Source organism: Littorina saxatilis, linkage group LG12 (genome assembly GCF_037325665.1).
Source record: "Littorina saxatilis isolate snail1 linkage group LG12, US_GU_Lsax_2.0, whole genome shotgun sequence".
Lineage (NCBI taxonomy): Eukaryota > Metazoa > Mollusca > Gastropoda > Littorinimorpha > Littorinidae > Littorina > Littorina saxatilis.
In genome coordinates, this window is record NC_090256.1 from 17,510,033 (window position 1) to 17,530,375 (window position 20,343).

At 41.2% G+C, this 20,343-nt stretch overlaps 2 protein-coding genes across 3 annotated transcripts in view; one reads left to right on the forward strand and one right to left on the reverse strand.

Moving 5' to 3' along the window:
- The window catches only part of LOC138981397 (protein mono-ADP-ribosyltransferase PARP14-like), a 31,330-nt gene extending 21,602 nt beyond the window's left edge, over nucleotides 1-9,728 (forward strand). For both annotated transcript variants that reach the window (XM_070354313.1, XM_070354311.1), the window contains exons 18-23: nucleotides 639-821; nucleotides 1,218-1,309; nucleotides 1,920-2,056; nucleotides 3,986-4,134; nucleotides 4,732-4,912; nucleotides 5,344-9,728. In XM_070354313.1, the coding sequence (XP_070210414.1) occupies nucleotides 639-821; nucleotides 1,218-1,309; nucleotides 1,920-2,056; nucleotides 3,986-4,134; nucleotides 4,732-4,912; nucleotides 5,344-5,630 (1,029 nt within the window). In that variant the 3' untranslated portion in view covers nucleotides 5,631-9,728. The remainder of the gene's footprint in view (nucleotides 1-638; nucleotides 822-1,217; nucleotides 1,310-1,919; nucleotides 2,057-3,985; nucleotides 4,135-4,731; nucleotides 4,913-5,343) is intronic.
- Nucleotides 9,729-10,368: 640 nt separating this feature from the next.
- Nucleotides 10,369-20,343, reverse strand: part of LOC138981398 (uncharacterized) — a 102,065-nt gene continuing 92,090 nt past the window's right edge. Inside the window, exons 8-12 of the mRNA XM_070354314.1 lie at nucleotides 19,121-19,361; nucleotides 18,343-18,530; nucleotides 17,611-17,715; nucleotides 14,779-14,976; nucleotides 10,369-13,439 (exon numbers count right to left, since the gene is read on the reverse strand). Of these exons, the coding sequence (XP_070210415.1) occupies nucleotides 13,393-13,439; nucleotides 14,779-14,976; nucleotides 17,611-17,715; nucleotides 18,343-18,530; nucleotides 19,121-19,361 (779 nt within the window). The 3' untranslated portion in view covers nucleotides 10,369-13,392. The remainder of the gene's footprint in view (nucleotides 13,440-14,778; nucleotides 14,977-17,610; nucleotides 17,716-18,342; nucleotides 18,531-19,120; nucleotides 19,362-20,343) is intronic.

Genomic DNA, 20,343 nt, shown 5'->3' on the forward strand with positions numbered 1-20,343 from the left:
TTAGTGAAAACAGTTTTTTCCCTTCTATTTGAATGTTTATAGGTGCGTGAAGACGTAAGCAAGAGTGCATTTATCTTTGCCCAAAGCCGGCATTTTGCTACTTTAAAAGGCTTCGAGCATGTGGGTGCCGGAAGAAAATATAGACCCGAACAAAGGAAGAGTAATGATAATCCCTTGGCATTGGTGGCTTCAAAAGTGCCAGACATAGTTTCCGTAACCCCACAAGCACCTACTAATTAATGCATCATGTGTGGTGCTACATGGGTGATATTTTGAATAAAGGGATTTTTTCTGAGCCGTATTTGTATTTTCGTGAAATTGTTTGTAGCTAAGATCATGCACAGATTCTAGTGCTATTGCCAGCAGATGTAGCTGAGGTTAATTCATGAAAGTTTTTGTCGTTCGTAAGGTTGACCTGCTCCTCAGAGATGTTGACAGGCATGTTTAAGCGAGGACCCCGGAATGTGCGAGTGTTCCTTAACTTGAAAAAAAAAGAGTTGAATAGCTTATTGCAAAAATACGTACAATTTAACTCCTGCTGTAAACGTCTTTGCTTGTTTATAATGGAGCTTTCGTTCATCTGAGAAAGCAACAATTCATTATAATGTTTTTTTAAAAATTGTTCTTGTTTAAACCAGATACAAACCCTCATCCATGCATGCAAGGCTGCAGAACTGGACATCACGTTCAATTTTAGTCTCGGGCATCTCGAGTTGCAAGGTTTTCGTGACAACCTGGGGAAAATCCCGCTGCATCAAACCATTAAAGAAGCCGAAGCTGTCATCACTGAGAAGTACAACGCCCAACTGGTTGCCAAACAGGTAAACTTTTTGCATATAGGTGCAACTTTATTAAGATCGCGTAGTTTGAGTTTTGTTGTTGTTGTCATCAATGTTGAAGAAGGTGGATGCTCATTCTATTTGCAGATTTATCATGTAGAGAGTGTTCATGCTTGGTGTGTGTGTGTGTGTGTGTGTGTGTGTGTGTGTGTGTGTGTGTGTGTGTGTGTGTGTGTGTGTTTGTGTGTGTGTGTGTGTGTGTGTGTGTGTGTGTGTGTGTGTGTGTGTGTGTGCATGTGTGTGTTTGTGTGTGTGCATGTGTCTGTGTGTCTGTTTGTGCTGTCACACGTCCTTCTCTCTTTTGATTTTTGCTCTCTATCTCTTTGTCTTACCTGAATTCCCAAGACAGTATTACACAGCACATTGTATTTTCTACAGGTACAGTGGAGCTGCATTGAAATAGCGGAGGATGGAGAGCACCTGCTGGGCTATGAAATGCTGAACAACTATAGAATTGAGACTTCGTACCAGTAAGTTTTCCGCGTTACTCTTCCGGTATTTCCAGTGCGTGTGTTTTTTAAAAGAATTTTTCGGACGGACTTAGCAGACTGCAAAACCAGCTGATTGCTTAATATTGAAATAATAATCTAACAAAATACAGCACAATACAGCATTCAGGAGTATCTTAACTCTTCAGAAATAGCTACATCCCGCTTTGAAAGCATACATTTGACTAAACGAGACTATAGACGTTAGAGAGTTGGTGTCCAAAACATCTTGTCAGCATGGACTTAATTCATTGTGCCATGTGAAACTGAGCATAATGTGTGCAGCCCGTAAATCTCAATCACTTAGGCACAGTCAGTATTGGTATAATGCTTTAAACAACACAGACAGGTTTTTATAAGGGGATACACCACAGAGGCTCATAGGCTAGTTACAGTTAATACCATAACGTATGTGTTTTGTGTGTTTCTTTTAAATGTCCTTGTAATTCTTATTTCGATGCGTAGTTTATAATCATTGACATACCGTTAGACGTGTCGAAGACAATTTTCCATTTTGATATATTTATTTTAATGGACAATAAAGTGTTGTTATTGTTATTGTTATTGTTATTATTCCGGCCGTACCTTGCAGAGCTGGGCAGGACAAGGTTATGATATTAGACAAGGGCAGTGCCTACATCATCATCTTTTCCAAGATGGAGGAGATTCCAGAGGATCCAGGGGACGACTCCCCCCCTGTGAGAGTCATCCGTCAGAATAAGATCAACAGTAAGTGTTACTTGATTGCTCTCCTGCAGTGTGAGTCTCTCTTCTTGTGTATTTTCTCTTGTCTGTTTGTCCTTCTGTCAGTCAGTCTCTTTGTGTTGGGATGACTACTATAGTTAAAATCAACAGTGCGTCATGTACAACAAGTCGTGTAAGGCGAAATAACAACATTTAGTCAAGCTGTCGAACTCACAGAATGAAACTGAATGCACTGCTTTTTTTACCAAGACCGCATACTAGTAGTTTCGTCAGTCCACCGCTCGTGGCAAAGGCAGTGAAATCGACAAGCCAGAATAGTGCGGTAGTGGTCGCGCTGAGCAGGATAACACGCTTTTCTGTATGTCTATTCTTTTTAGCTTACTGAGTTTGTTTTTAATCCAAACATATCATATCTATATGTTTTTGGAATCAGGGACCGACAAGGAATAAGATGAAATTGTTTTTAAATCGATTTCGGAAAATTAATTTTAATCATAATTTTCATATTTTTAATTTTCAGAGCTTGTTTGTAATCCAAATATAACATATGTATATGTTTTTGAAATCAGAAAATGACGAAGAATAAGATGAAATTGTTTTTGGATCGTTTAATAAAAAAATTATTTTATTGACAAGTTTCCGATTTTTAATGACCAAACTCATTCATTAGTTTTTAAGCCACCAAGCTGAAATGCAATACCAAAGTCCGGCCTTCGTCGAAAATTGCTTTGCCAAACTTTCAATCTATTTGATTGAAAAATGAGGGTGTGACAGTGCCGCCTCAACTTTTACAAAAGCCGGATATGACGTCATCAAAGGTATTTATCGACAAAATGAAAAAAACGTCCGGGGATATCATTCCCAGGAACTCTCATGTCAATTTTCATAAAGATCGGTCCAGTAGTTTTGTCTGAATCGCTCTACACACACAGACACACACAGACACACAGACACACATACACACACACACACACACACACACACACACACACACACACAGCACACACACACACATCCACATGACCCTCGTCTCGATTCCCCCTCTGTGTTAAACCATTTTGTCAAAACTTGACTAAATGTAAAAAGGACAATGCTTGAAAGCTAACGAAAAAACCCAACTAACAACAACAAAAGAAGCTAGAGCCGAAGAGCGAACACTATGCCTCCTTTTCATTTGCATTAGCTTAGAAATCTATAGTACAGTGGTCGCCGCTTAATAAAGCCACTTCTGGACCGACAAAAAATGGCTTTAATAAGCGGCGGATTTATTAACCAGCGGTCCAGGAATACATCATTTTCGAGAAGAAAAACAAATCTTCTCTTTAGTTTACGTCACTCAGTCACTTTCTTTCGTCATTTACACTTGTTTGAATCTAAACAAAACTTCACGAAGGATGTTGAACTTTTGTTTTAATTATGTACATGTACGTGTACTTTGATCACTTCGGTACATCAATAATTTCACTGTCACCGTCACGAATCATTACTCGGCAGAGAAGAACGATTTTATGAGTGTTTGTTTGTTGGTCGTTTTCCACATCAGAACAAGATCATGTGAGTTTTAGTCACAAACTACGTGATTTCTCTGAGAAAACTGGCTTTAATAAGCGGCGGGTTGGGTTTATTAACCGGCTTTTTCTAATACATAAGATATAGTGATAAATCTGGACCGTCTGAAATCGGCTTTTATAAGCGGCTGGCTCTATTAACCGCGGTTTTATTAAGCGGCGTCCACTGTACTAGTACTACTACTTCTACTACTACCACTACTGATGATGATGATGATGATGATGATGATGATGATGATGATGATGATGGTGGCACCGATGGTGGTGGTGGTGGTGGTTGTCGTCATCATCATCATCAACATCATTAACATCATCATCATCATCATCATCATCATCATCATCATCATCATCATCATGAACACACTTGTCTGTTTGCGGTGCATAGCATTGAACGTCGAGCCACCAAGAGAGTGGTCCGACATGCGAGGTCAGGATCTGGATGTCGTCCCCTTGCAGGCTGGTAGCCAAGAGTACGCCGGGCAGGCCGACATCTTTTTGCAGAGCCTCGGCAAGCCCAATGCTAGGATTATAAAGGTGGTACAATATTATGTTATATTTGTGTGGTTTTATGTTTATTCATTACATTTCTGGCCAACACAAACACATACGATCACGCACGCACACTACGCAACTGGTCACTTATTTACACGATAAGAAGTTTTCATAAAATCTTTCCGGCGGTTCTTGACATAGTGTCTCTCAACCATTTAATGCTGTTGAATTTCTTTGTCCATCCACTTTTCCATCCATTGTGTAATTGTATGGACAATACATTATTTAATGTCTTATATTTCTTCTGTTTTATGTCTTCTTTGTAATGACGTTTCATTGACTGTTGAACGTTTCTTAACTCTTAAAAACTCTTGGTTCTCGACATTTGTCTTCCTACCTGAATTTTCCTCTTTCCCTGCCAATAATCTAACATATCTGCCATGGAGTATCAAAATCCTGCCCAGAACACAGCTATTTAGCCTCTTACTCGCAGGTGTTTTTGTAACTCAAAATGAGCACTGAAAAGAAGATATGAACCACTGCAAAAGATTAAACATCAAAATCCCATGTTTGACGAAAGTTACGGTGTGCCATATGATGATGATGTCAAGATGATTACACCAACTTTTCTTTGTTTAGATTGAGCGTGTACAGAACCTGACGCTGTACAAACAATACTCGGCCATGAAGTCTCAGATGGAGAGTACCATGGCCAACGACAGGCCGTGTGAACGTCCCAATCTGTGGCATGGCACCAGAGAGGAGGCTGTGCAGGGCATCATCAAGTATGGCTTCAACAGAAGCTACAGCGACCTCAAGAGTGAGTTGGTGGATGGATAGATAGGTGGAGTGTATGTGGATGGATGGATGGATGGGTGGGATGGATGGATGGATTGTGTGTGTGTGTGTGAGTGTGTGTGTGTGTGTGAGGGTGTGTCAGTGTGTGTGTGTGTATGTTAATGTGTGTGCGCGTGTGTCACAGTGTGTGTGTGTGTGTGTGTGTGTGTGTGTGTGTGTGTGTGTGTGTGTGTGTGTGTGTGTGTGTGTGCGTGTGTGTCACAGTGTGTTTCTTTCTTTATTTGGTGTTTAACGTCGTTTTCAACCATTCAAGGTTATATCACGACGGGGTCACAGTGTGTGTGTGTGTGTGTGTGTGTGTGTGGGTGCCAAACACAAAGCCCCAACCAAAACCAAAACCACCAGAAAGTGGCAGCAACCCTCACCTATCCTCGTCTTCTTATCTTTCTTCAGTGAGTCCATTCGGACAAGGGGCGTACTTCGCAGCGACTGCGGAATACTCCAGTCGTAACCAGTATGCAGTGGCCAGTCAGAACGGTGACCGCAACATGTTCCTGTGCCGCGTGCTTGTGGGTCAATTCACAGTCGGTACTGCCGACATGCGAATCCCTCCCGAAATCACAGCCGGAGGCCAACGCTACAACAGTACGGTTAACGACGCCAAAACTCCTGACATCTTCGTCACCTACAGCGATGTCCAGGCTTATCCTGAATACAGGATCCTCTTCAATGACCAATAAAATCCTTCTCAATGACCAGTAGACAATATTTCCACCACCAGTAGAATCCTTTTCAGTGACCGATAGAATGTTTTTCCATGATCGGTGGGTTTTTTTAGGCATAGATGACCGAACAGAACCCCTTGTTTCATATGAATAAGTAGTTCTGTGACGACTTTTAGCTATCACATTATTCAGTAACATCTTTTCTGACCTTGTCAGAGCTTTTAATCTGGGTGTATGATCAATACCTATGCTCTCTTAACAAGGCTTTACTTTGATCTGGTTTACTGCAGATGAAACAACCTGGAAAGGAACTAATCAAAAGTTAATGTTAATGGTGCAGAGACACTGTAAAACACTATTTATTATAACTGCAATGAAATTAGTTTAACATCGGGTTAGATCCTTTCTGTTATAGTCATTCAAGTAACATTCCTTCCTTGGTAGATCATGTTTGAAATCGCCATAAATTCGTACAGACGTTGAATAGAATTTCAGTTTGTGTATGTGTTAGATCCTACATAAAATGCTATGTTCGGATGTTTCCACTCCATCGGTCGCAATAAGAACCGTTCGTCTACATGAGGCTGTGAGCTGTGTGTTGTGCGCAGATTCTTATCTGATTCTGTGATATGCATGTGCAAAGAAATATTTCGAAGATCCATAATTGTTTTGTTGATACGTTGCTGTTTTCTGACAGAACAATGATTTTTTGTTGGTGCTGGCATGATTTTAAATGTTGGCTTTTTTTCTCAGATTGTCTTTATGTACGTTCTAAGTAAACAACAGACACTTTCCTAGTTGTGCAAGTCTACGCTGGTTTCGTTACTTACAATTAATGATAGCGTAACGTGTTTGGCAGACTGGCACGTGAGTAAGTTCCCATGGCATTCCCTCTTTTTTTCTTAACGCAAGACTGTCGTAAAATTCGATTTTTTTCTCCCCGTCTAGACTGTCCTGTGAAGCACGGTAGGCCCTCCCCGGCCTTTTGTGTGATACGAGCATCTTCCACTTGCACAGTTACCACAAATCAACAGCGTGATATCTGAGCAGACAGAACTGTTGAGCAGCTTTAATGTCTGAAATCAATTGATTACAAGTCAGTACCACGCTTTGGGTATTTGACCAAGTGGAACGATGCTTTTAACCCATGTATGAATCTGGACAGACCTATGGTGGCATAGCCTACACGATCGTTTGGACGGTAAGGAAGGTACGTACTATCTTTAAGAACAAGGAGATTCTTGGACTGCCAAGACTCACCTATGTCACAAGTACGTTCACGCGTTACTTGAACAAAACGCCTACTGAGATTACAAGATTCTGATTAGTAAGAGAAGGCCATGTATCAAATGAATAAAGGAATAAACCACAACTGCATAAATACATTAAAAATATATCTATATGTTTAGTTTTTAGCTTTTAAAATATTATAGCATTTCTCTCTTGTTTGAAGACAATGCAAACGGATTTAGCATACATGGTTTTGTCCAAGACAATCTAAAATTAGTATCATTAATATGGTTCGCTCGCGCGCTCTTGTATATAATACTATGTGCTTATGTGTATGAGATTTCTTTTGGTTACGTGTTGTGTACCAGAGCTTATATGATAAGATGTTTTTGAATCCTGTACTCAGTCATTCTTTGTTTCTCCCTAAATTCGCATTATCGTAAAGGGTACACTTTTTTTCAGTGTTTAGGAGTAGGACTGTACTTTCTATGTGTTAACTTGCAGGTCGTGAAGAAGTGTATAGGTACACATTTCGTGGCAGTTTTGTATTTTTCTGTCATGCAAAGGAATGTTACCATTCGTATGTTTATGATGTGACCGGCAGTGTGAGCTTGTATTTACAATAAATAAAACGGTGCCTGTGACTGTTCTTCACGGTTTTATTAATATAAAAACCCCACCTGTAATACGTTTTGTTCTGTATTTTTGTAAGTGCATTATTTCATTCGTAGACTGAGCTTGATGTTCAAGATGTAAGGCGAGTTGTGTGCATATCGCTTTCTTCTTGTCCTAAAAGAATAGTTGCCAATGTCCGACAGTTCTCTCTCAAAAGATGTAGATGTTCAAACTTATAATCGCCGCACTGTATTTCCATTTTCAGCGTTTCTCCAATTCCGTTCTGAGTCAGTTTCAAATTGTGCTTGCTGCAGCTCTACCTAATTATGCAGAACTTTTGTTTGTTTGTTTGTTTGTTTCGTTTTTATGATTGTAAGTTTAAAGGGACACTCCTTTCCGTGTAAAGAATTATTTTCCATCACCAGAACTCTACCCATTGTTTAACATGGGACAAGTACATGTACCACTTGGCCACATAGCAAAACTCAACAGTCAGGCTGCTGTCTAAGTGGGAATATGCTCTTGTCCCATGAACAAAACTGAACGGATCTGCGGTAATTGACTCACATGCGAAGCAAAAGTGAGTCTATGTACTCACCCGAGTCGTCCGTCCGTCCGTCCGGAAAACTTTAACGTTGGATATTTCTTGGACACTATTCAGTCTATCAGTACCAAATTTGGCAAGATGGTGTATGATGACAAGGCCCCAAAAAACATACATAGCATCTTGACCTTGCTTCAAGGTCAAGGTCGCAGGGGCCATAAATGTTGTCTAAAAAACAGCTATTTTTCCCATTTTTCCCATTTTCTCTGAAGTTTTTGAGATTTAATACCTTACCTATATATGATATATAGGGCAAAGTAAGCCCCATCTTTTGATACCAGTTTGGTTTACCTTGCTTCAAGGTCAAGGTCACAGGAGCTCTTCAAAGTTGGATTGTATACATATTTTGAAGTGACCTTGACCCTGAACTATGGAAGATAACTGTTTCAAACTTAAAAATTATGTGGGGCACATGTTATGCTTTCATCATGAGACACATTTGGTCACATATGATCAAGGTCAAGGTCACTTTGACCCTTATGAAATGTGACCAAAATAAGGTAGTGAACCACTAAAAGTGACCATATCTCATGGTAGAAAGAGCCAATAAGCACCATTGTACTTCCTATGTCTTGAATTAACAGCTTTGTGTTGCATGACCTTGGATGACAGGTCACATGTATTTTGGTAGGAAAAATGTGTAAAGCAGTTCTTAGTGTATGATGTCATTGCTAGGTTTAGTTATTTGACCTTGACCCTGAAGGTCAAGGTCATGTCAAGGTCAAGCATGTGAGTCGTATGGGCTTTGCCCTTCTTGTTTACAAGATGGTCTGCACGGTCAGAAATGAATGTACAGTCGACCCTGCCCTAGCGACCACTTCTTGAAAGCGACCACCTGCCGACGACGACCATTCCGAAGAATTCCAGATGAGTTTTTGTTCTTAATTTCCCTTTCCATAGCAACCACCTTTATTGAGACCACTTTTGGTCGATCCCTTGGGTGGTCGTTATCAACATGTTCGACTGTATCTTTGAATGTACATGCTTCTGCTGTGTTTGAGTTCCCTCTCTCTGAATAACTGCTTGTGCTTTGGGTTTTCTTGTTCTAAGGTAGCGTCAGTTTGTGTGTACATTTTTTCTCATCATTGACGGCATCAGTAGTGTCGATGACGATTTAATATTAGAAGTGTCACACATTTCTGAATTTGGTATGCTTAAATCATTCCATTGGTCGCACTTTATTTTGATATTTACTTTACACTTGCTAAACCTTGTTTTTCTTGTTCAACATTCAGAAGCTCGTATAAAAGATTCGATTGTATCATCGGACTTGACGTAAGCATTATCAATACATTCACAGATATTTCGACCCAACGGTCTTTTAAGTGAACAGACAAACAAACATTCACACAAAAGTTGAAAACTTATCTTGATAGAATCGGCTTCCTAACGAGTGGACGTAAACTGATTCTATCAAGGTAAGTTTTGTGTGAATATTTTTTTGTCTGTTCACTTAAAAGACCGTTGGGTCGAAATATCTGTGAATGTATTGTTTTGTCAATAACAAACGTTCCAACAACCTAACTTTCTTGTTTTTTTATTCTGAATTTTGGAACGTTTGCAGTCTCTTTGTTTTTGGATTTGTAAGCATTATCAGTTTTGTCGTTGCCAAGTACGGTTGCCTGCGATTCCGTTTTACTTCAATAAAGTCAACTGAAAGCCAATCCTTGGTTTTCATGTCCAATTCTGGTAATCTGTCTCCACCCTATTTTTCGTCCATTCTTACTCATGTTAGTTTTTTTTTGTTCTTTTCCTTTGTTTCTTTTTCGAGTGTTGTCTTGAGATGAAGCCATGGGAATCGATTTTTGTTTCTGTCTCTTTTTCCTGACCCTACCCTACCCCTACCTCTCTCTCTCTCTTCGAACTTGCCCTCGCATTTATGTGCGTGCGTGCACATACACGCGCGCGCGTGTTTGTGTGTGTGTGTGAGAGAGAGAGAGAGAGAGAGAGAGAGAGCGAGGGAGAGAGAGAGAGAGAGAGAGAGAGAGAGAGAGAGAGAGAGAGAGAGAGAGAGAGACTACGGTTTCCAGCTGAACGATTTTCGACAGACCGACAAACAACTGTGTATACGCACAGAAGACCGACCAATAGACCCACAGATAGACATACACACAGTCACACGCACGTACACACCCATACACTCACACACATACACACCCATACACTCACACACATACACACCCATCCACTCACACACATACACACCCATACACTCACACACATACACACCCATACACTCACACATATACATACACACGCGCGCACGCATGCACACACACACACACACGCACACTTCCATCGAAGAGATTAAACAGTGACAACTTTTATTTTTATTTTCTAACAAATGTATCAATTTTCAAACTTCATGTCAAAATGTCGAGACTTTCATCATCACAACAAATGAAAAGAACTAAACAGACAAATCATTGAACAAGTAATCTTAAATCAACAGTACGTAGCCTAGATATCATATAAATGTGACTGTCCTAGTAAATGTTCTGTTCGTGGCTTTTAATTGTGCTACGTTACTGAAGACTGTAACTCCTAAAAGATTGCTCTTTCCATACCGTGTAAATCCAAGCAAGGTTCTTTGCACACATGATTAAGATGCGTATTATATTCTAGAAAAAAGGAAAGGAAATACAAATAATGATGGTAAGAATGTGCGTTAGATGATTGATGGCTCTAAAAATGGAGCGAGCGTACATAAATACAGAAATGGAACTATTTACAACATTTTAACAACATTTTAACTCAGTTTTATTTAGAAGCTCGATAAAGACTTGATATGACGACTTTTTGTACCGTGAATAAACTAATGAGATATTATTGTGTGCGACTAGGTTTTGTGTGTGTGTGTGTGTGTGTGTGTGTGTGTGTGTGTGTGTGTGTGTGTGTGTGTGTGTGTGCTCGTGCGTGCCTGCCTGCGAGTTGTGTATATGTGTGTGTGCGTTCGTTCGTGCGTGCGTGTTGATGTGTGTTTGTGTGCGAACACGCGTGTGTGCTTTTATTGACCTACCTGCGTTTATGTTTGCTAGTTGGTTTAATGTTTGTCTGCTGTCACTGTTTTTTGAGTTCGCGCATGACCAAAAGATGTTGAATCAACTTTATACTTGCATTAAACGCGTGTGGCTTCTATTTTCATGAAGAGATACTTTCGTTTGGATGTTAAACAAATGAAAACCATAATTTTAATGACAACAACAAAACTATTTCTTCACATTCCACATACACAGAACGTCTTATGCTCTTATATGATTACACAACTTAAGAAATGATAATAACTGGTGCACGGAGGTACTAGCCATCCTACATGCCAAACTACAGCAAGTCAATCGAATATCAGCATATATATAGGTCTGCAGATTGCCAACCGCTTTATATCGGGAAACACATCTTTTTATCCTTTACTGACAATTTATCGAAAGTCTCACTATGTATTTTTCATTGGACTTACACAAGAGACCCCCTTATTTACAGTTCAGGAGCTAAGAAAAACAACAACAGATACATTCTAAAAATAACCAGGCGTATTTCTGAAACGCACGTGGCGTTCTGTAACGTACGTAGTGTCCTGTGACGTACGTGGTGTTCTGTAAGGTACGTTGCCTTCTGTAACGTAAGCAACAAGAGGCCAAGCCTAGTACAGTTTCGGTCTTCGGTATGGATACATCACAGGTCAGTTTGTGTCAAACTTTGGTTTTCCGTTTTAAAAACGAAAATCTCGAATGGCTTCAGCGGCGCCACTTCATAAAAATGCTCGTCATTTCGTCACGTGACCCCTAAAACAACACAGCACTGGATTTCACGAGCTCTAGGTCTCTTTTAGTAGCATATTAAAAAACAAAACGTTTCCCTAACAGGCAACCGTTTCCACTGAGGGTGTTTAGTCTGATTTTCATCTCTGGGTTTCAGTTGTTGCATCCTCCATTAAGAAAACCTCATCGTCAGTTGCAAGGTCGGTCGACATACACACACAAAGCAGAAACTTCTGTTTCAAAAGTTTACGTTCGTGTGGAACAGTGTATAGGATAGCTTGACGAGGTAGCTTGCGTTCTCCAGCTGTAGAAAGTGGCAATGTCACTGCATAACGTTTCTTCACCGTTGGGTTGCTGACTGAAACTGAAGGAAATCACTGCGAAGAGGTCGCTCAGTTACAGCTGCTTCTCTCTCCCCTTCTCTAAGGAGTCTCACATTTTCGTAAACGCTAACGTAGCACTGTGCTTCGAAGAAAGTGCCAACGTCACTGCATAACGTTTCTTCACCGTTGGGATGCTGAGTGTAGCTGAAGAAAATCACTGCGAAGAGGTCGCTGAGTTACAGCTGCTTCTCTCTCCCCTTCTCTAAGTCTCACATTTTCGTAAACGCTAACGTAGCACTGTGCTTCGAAGAAAGTGCCAACGTCACTGCATAACGTTTCTTCACCGTTGGGATGCTGAGTGTAGCTGAAGAAAATCACTGCGAAGAGGTCGCTGAGTTACAGCTGCTTCTCTCTCCCCTTCTCTAAGTCTCACATTTTCGTAAACACTAACGCAGCACTGTGCTTAGCTAACAATTGTGCGGCTAGTGAATTGCCATGTCTATTGGAACAAATAAAAACATCAAGGAACATACAAACAACATGAATCACGAGGTGGACTTTGGCGCAGGGCCACTCAGTTGCTATCCTGGTAATACGAAATGCTATTTCTACCAATTGATACATTTGTTTTGTATGCTATCAACAACAATGCTCTTTTCTCCATACATTCGAGGCCGAGGTTGACTTTGCGAAGACTTTGTTGCCGAAAATTCAGTGCCAATGATTAGCGGAGCAAGCTTCGTGAAGAAGACGACTTGGCCCAATTAATAGCAGGCTTAACCAGGAAAGATAACTGAAGAGTCGAAACAAACTCTTTACAAAAAGGTCCGGTCGATGTTATCCGCACGTGCGCTTTCTCACAACTCCAAATGAAACACCAGCCAGGACAAGATAGTGTCACAGACTGCAGAGAACCTAATCTCTAGTAGTGTTATGTTCAGCGCACGACCATCGAAACCCATGGTAGTGCAAACTTCTTCAAATCCATCTCCCTGTCTGTGTCTTCATGCAGCCATTTTCCAACCACATGTCTTCATGTCACTGGACTTCACGACATTTGGACATTCCAGTGCGACCCGGCAACACACAATGCCTGCCTAGACAGTGAAAGACTGGGACTGTGGAGAAGAATGGTAGCGGCTTTGACACCCGCACTGCTCAGTTCCTGTCGTCACAGAACACGGTGGGTTTGCACGTGCGGCGTGGTTCACGAGCATCATAGAAAACCAGCATGCTGTCACTGCGCTTTACCTTTCCGTCCTGTTGAGCTGTGACAGCACAAACTGTTGAAGAACTGCAAAAAAACGGTGAGAAAATTGATGACATATAATTTCGAAATTTGACTAAAACTACACGTCTTTATACATGTTGGTTACAACCTTAACGTGATTCATTGTTTTGTGGTGTACTATGCTGTATGGTTCGTGTCAACAGCCATTCTGTTTGGATGTAGTTCCAAAGTTTTCTGGCGCTGATCAATTGTACATGTATGTCGCCGACTCGTCTGTTCAGGGTGTGTAAAGTAAAATGAAATCTATCGATCTTTTGACGAAAGAGTCTAAATTCCGCTACAAGCAGTGTATCACAATAAACACAAGCACATAATCATTAGATAATTGGACATCAAGGGCACAAACTTTAAGGCGCGAAGCGCCTGAATTGAGGGCGCGAAGCGCCCGAACATGCTTGGGGGGGTCAGGGGGCATGCCCCCCCCCCCCCGGAATTTGTTTTTTTAAGGAAACAAAATGCTGCAATCTAGGGCCACCTGAGCTCAGTAACTGTCATTTAATCATCTCTCTCTCTCTCTCTCTCTCTCTCTCTCTCTCTCTCTCTCTCTCTCTCTCTCTCTCTCTCTCTCTCTCTCTCTCTTTTTTTCCCCTTGAAGGGAGGAGGGGGGGCGGGCCCCCTTCGCCCCCCACCCCCTAAATCCGGTACTGGACATGTACAGTGAACAAATTGAAATGTACAGATCTGTCAACGCTTGGGAATAACACACCTATTCACAGCAACCGAAATGTCACTGTCACCGTATTCACAATAATACGACAGGTTCACAATAAGCAACGTTGACAAAAGGCTTGAACTTTGTTTATCGAAGACCATAATGAATACCAAATATATTCAACGGTGTGTGTGTGTGTGTGTGTGTGTGTGTGTGTGTGTGTGTGTGTGTGTGTGTGTGTGTGTGTGTGTGTGTGTAAAAACCTGATATTAAATGGGCGATCATACCCTTATTAACACGACATTGTTAACCCTTTTTGCCCCGTCCAAACGCACCATGTTGACAAGATTGTCCCCAGTATCCGTGGGAATAGAGACACTCGGCGTGTTGACAACGAGCGCCGTTCACACAAGGCTGATGACACTTGCCGTAGCTTTCATAACCTTAATAACAATATCTTCCCAATTAGTGCCTAATTAACTTCTATTGCCCCGTCCCAACGTACCATGTTAACAGGATTTGCCCCAGTATCTGAGGGCACAGGGACATTTGCCGCGCTGACAACGAGCGCCGTTCACACAGGGCTGATGATACTTGCTGTGAGATCCTTAACTCAATCAAATCTACCTCATCGTAACCTTAATAACATCCGTACCGCATCATAACGTCTATTATCCCGTCCCGACGTACCATGTTGACAGGATTTTCCCCAGTATCCGTGGGCACAGCGACATTTGCCGTGATGACAACGAGCGCCGTTGAGACAGGGCTGATGACACTTGCCGTGGACCTTGGTGCGACACAGTCTCCCGCCATAGCCCTTGTGGCACCTGCACTTGTTGGGCTTCACGCACTCGCCTTTGGGGCCACACCCAGGATCGCAGATTGCTGTGTATCACGTGCATTGAGAGAACAAAGAATAGCAAGTTAGATGATGAACAACAACAACAACAACAACAACAACAACAACAACAACAACAACAACAACAACAACAACAACAACAAACAAACAAGAATGCTCAGTTATTGAAACGATTAATATTCGACAAAAGTGTAACGAAACATTCACAATAGTAAGTTAAAGGTTTGGGTTTGAGTTGTGACTCGGTTTATACAGTCGACGATTTACAAAGCATATCTTACTAAGTTAAAGCTTATCGTTATATATTGCTATTCTGATTAAGATGAACACGTGGGGGAATTCGGGGGCTGTGATTGGATGGTCTCTTCCGATCATCAAAGCATAATGCTACGGAAGTCGGCCATTTTTCTCAATATCCAAAAGCATATTGTCAATAACAAAGACGCATGGTTCCGGTTTACCCCCCTGTACCACACAATGTTTCACTGATCGACAACAGCATACACTGGCAACTTGAAATTCTTCTCGGGAATGTTTTTCAGCTTTACAAATGTCGATAGCATACCCTTTTCTGCTAACTTCCCGATGAAACAGGACTAAACCTATTATTTTCTGTCCCAAAACACCACAAAATGCCCAAAGTCGAAAGATGTAGTACAAACAGGGGAGTACAACGGAACAGCCGTTTTTGTGTGCCTGTGAGCTTAGTTCACAGTTGCCGCCTGACACAAATTTTCGCATTCGGCTTTTCTTATCTCGTAACTCCACACTAAATACCCCACTTCCCCTCTGAAGTATTGATGTACAACCCATGGCACTAACATTCATGTAGTCGTTTATAACTGAGGTTGAAAAATTCGCTTCATGACGAGACAAGTATAAATGCCATTCACCCAAACTGGTAACGTCGCTGCCGTCTGCTCGCTTTGTACGGATTAGCTGTTCTCTTTTCCTCCCCTTGTTGCATCCTAGTTCTTCAGTTGTTTCTAGTTTTCCGTTGATGTTGTGTTTTGGTCTTCTTCATAAGTAGTCTTGTTCAAAATTAAAAAAAACTCAAACTTCTTTTTGTTGTATACGAATGAACTAATAAAAAGCTGTTTAACAGCTGTGTTGTCAAATCGAGTTTTTTTCCAAAGTCAGTGTGGCGCCTGCGCAAAACTAATGCGCATAAGAAACGGCGTCTGCTATCAAAACCTGAGATCAACGCATCGACGCAAAAACTGTCATTTTGTAAGTTTGGAACAACAAATAAAGGTCAGAACAGCTATATAATCGCTATTGTATTTTCAGCGTAGCAATAGGGTCTGATATTTAGACTCGAACAAGTATAATGCGACTCGTCTTCGACTCGTCGGCATTATACTTGTCTCGTCGAAATATCGGACCCTATTGCTACGCTGAAAACACAATAGCTGTTAATAAGGAATTGAAAGAAACAAAAAGATCACTGATTTGTACAGAATGTGTTGCAAAATTAAAACAAATTGTGAGAAAAGTAAGGCAAAGAATATCAGACAGTCAGTGTAACGATGGTCATTGCATTAAAAGGCATGTCCGTTTTATGAAGTTATAAGAAACATTAATAACACAGAAGAACATAAAACAAGAAAATAACATTGATCTTGTTGATGTATAAAGCATGTGTCACAAATTTTCAAATATACGAGTATAAGACAAGAATACAAAGTATATCGTGGATCACTATGATTGTATTCTAGTAAAATTCTGGACTTTTTGCAAAAGGGTATTTTGTTGAAGATTTTGTCTTTAAAGAACAGGTAGAAGAAACATTTAAAGTGTTGTGACAGGGGAGGCTACCGCTCCTTTCACAGCAGACTCTGCACCCGAGTTGTTGGCCTTTAAAAGTCAACACCGGTGTATTGTAGAATTCTGTTTGTGATAGGGTCTGGTGGTTTCCGATTGTCTGTATGTTCATGGAAACCTTCGGGTTTGCATAACAGTTTTTATAGGGCTAAGAAATTAGCCCTAACATTTTCAATCCTGTTTGATTGCACTTCGCTTCCCGAGGTGATCGTAGTGTTTCGGCACACGGTTACAGTGTAATTAAAGTATAACTTGGACTGTACGGGTAGACCGCAGAGCTTTTATCAAACTCTCAGTGCGGTTCTGTAAACATTTGAAGGGTTGCAAGATGCTTATTTCTTTTTAAAGAATGACAATCATCCCAGCTGGAACCCCTGAATGTCAGAGAAGAGTTCCTTTCCTTGTACAGTCTGCAAAATCGAGTTTAGTCATTTCTAGTTAATATTATTTTGAAGGGTAAACAAAATGTGACCCTCCACCACGAAATGAGTCGCATGTCACCTCGCGCGGTTCTGCGCTAGGCTTAATATAAGTCCGGGGAGTGTCTGGTAACAGTGTGAGGGTCACCTTAGTCACAGGCTTATAACTCAAACAGTTTTCGCTCTTTTCTAAAACGGTTTTCACCACTGGATAGAGCATAAAAAACTCTTTAGGAAAATGTAAAAATATGAAAATCATGCAAGGGTGACATGCGACTCATACCGTCGTGGACGGTCACAAATGTCTAGGGTTGGGAGGAAAATAATAACATTGTCGGTCGGGGAATCGAAAATATTTGATTTTGTTTGTGCTTAAGAAATAAATGCACAAATAACACACGTGTAAAGATAACATACCATTCTGACACCTCGCCCCTTTATACCCTGATGAACACTTGCAACGGTTGTGGGAGATGCACGTCCCTTTGTGCTGACAGCTCGGCACACACTGGAACGTCTTCCCTGCATGGAAAAAATATTGATCACCAAAATTGATTCCTGTCAATAATATTGAGGTTAAAAACACGGTTCTCTGTGTAAATGAAAGAGCAAGGAATGGTATACTCTTAATGAGCGCAAAAAACACGCTTTAAATCAAGACTTATATCCCCTTGGATACGGGACTTTGGCACAATCTGAAAAAATCTCCAGGCTGTTAAATTCAACATTCTCGATATCATTATTTCGTAAAGGGTTATACGAAAAAATGGTCCTGATTCTTTTATTTAGCCTCTAATAGGATTGATCGGAAGAAAATTCAAAGATCAGGCCCAGTCTGACAAGCACTTAACACAAATGAATCAGCACACCCTAATTATAGTACCAACAAGGCCTGTGGGTACCTATTTAAGGGGTAAGGGGAGATCTTCAATATATCTAGAGTAGGTATGTGCGTTCAAGACTTACCAGACTTAATGATACAATTGGGATCTTAAAATGGAGGGAGTCTTTAAAATCGGGGTACTTTTACTGACACAGGCTACGAAGAGAAAATCTTGAAAGGTAATTAAGACATTAATTAAAAGGTGTAGATCTGAAATGTTGCGGTCTCAAAAGGGGAGTTTTAATGTAGCAGTAACATTGTGTTACCCTTCTTGTTTCTCCTCTTCTTTCTCTTGCAGCACACCACTCCTGACGTGACGCCCTCGACTTGCGTGCAGCTCGTGCTGTTGCGGGGATGCAGCACCTCCACGCGCCCACCTGCTAGGCACGAGCTCTGGGTGTGACGCATCCATTGGCACGCCCGCCCCACGCCCGCCATCTTGCCGTCCTTACATCTGATGAGATATATGCATTTGGTGACTATCAGTTTTGATCAAATCTTTAATAAAAATAAATACAAGAAAATTAAACAAATCCAACAGGAATGATTAGTCTATTGAATGTTTATAATATAGTTTCAGACAAAGCAAAAACGAAGCATACATAAATTCCGTCTGGCGGAATAACATGCTACACTGTTTTGTTTTGTTGAAATATAAACGATCCATAAACTGAATGTTTTTGTCATTCTGGATTTGAGAGCATCAGCAGTCTAACCCGTTTCCGATGTTCGATAAAAACAACCGTTTAACGACTAAAAGTGAATATAAATCCAAGTATGTTTCTGACCAATCCGCGCGTCCACACACACACACACACACACACACACACACACACACACACACACACACACTCACACACTGGCACACACACACACACACACTCACACACACACACACACACCCTAACCCAACTCACTTTCAGTCATACAATGACCTCAGCGACTGGTCAAAGATGTCCATCCATGTAAACTGGGCTAGTCCCTGTTTGTCCTTAGGGCCACCCCCCATCTTCCATCCCCCACACCCACCCCTCTCCAACTCACTTTCTGCAACGGCCTCGACGGCTGGCAGCGTTGTAGGCATAGCAACCGGACAGGTCAAAGATGTCGAGCCATGTGAGCTGGGCGAGTGCGTCCTTGTCCTTAGGGTTGCACACCCTCCAGCCTTTCTTGCACAGCGTCTTTCCGAGCCGCACGTGCCCTTCCCACTGTCCGCTGCACGCCTGGATGTCACGGTACAGGTGTAGACCTTCCGTGCTGTCGTCCGCACATCCTGAGCTGTACTCTGTGAACAGTGATTGTGCAAACGGGATCAAAGTAATTGTTGTACGTGCCCTTAACACTATCCACTACACGCCTGGATGTCACGGTACAGGTGAAGACCCTCCGTACTGTCGTCCGCACAACCCGAGCTGTACTCTGTGAACAGTGATTATGCAAACGGGATCAAAGTAATTGTTGCACGTGCTCTTCCCACTGTCCGCTGCACGCCTGGATGTCACGGTACAGGTGAAGACCCTCCGTGCTGTCGTCCGCACAACCCGAGCTGTACTCTGTGAACAGTGATTATGCAAACGGGATCAAAGTAATTGTTGCACGTGCTCTTCCCACTGTCCGCTACACGCCTGGATGAAGATAAATGAGTGACTATTTGGCTTTAATTTAATTACAAGTGCTAAGTGTTCATACAACGGTTGACAATTTTGTTTTGTATTATTCATTTATTTATTTATTCATGTTTTAATCTTATGTAGTTAGTTATCTTATCATGTATTTCTTTGTTTCTTTATTCATTTTTTTTCATTTACTAATGTATCTTTATTCTATTCTATTTTATTCTATTTTTAGTGGTCCAGTGTAATGTGAATTGAAACGAGTAACTGTTTGTCGGTTAGTTAATTTGAAGTTTTGTCTTGTTCGTCTGAATTGTGAATGTCAGTGGACAACTGTTCGGCGTTTTGCGAACACAAACGTAACGGGGTAATAGACGATTTTCGAAAATAACTCCGTCGGGTTTGTATGGGTTGTGGAAGAGTGAGCTTTTCTTGCAAAACCTCGAACAAATATTGGAGGGGCCAATCACTAGCGAGGGGTGTGAAAGCGGAAACACGTGCGTGTTTCCATGTGTTTCCGACATCATAACTAATGATGTGCGAAACGATTATTTTATGTGAATTTCACTTTGCAAATAAAGACAAGCAAACGCGTTCACTCATGCACTAATGTGTACATTACTCCCTGATAATAGTTAGATACTAATTACTGGC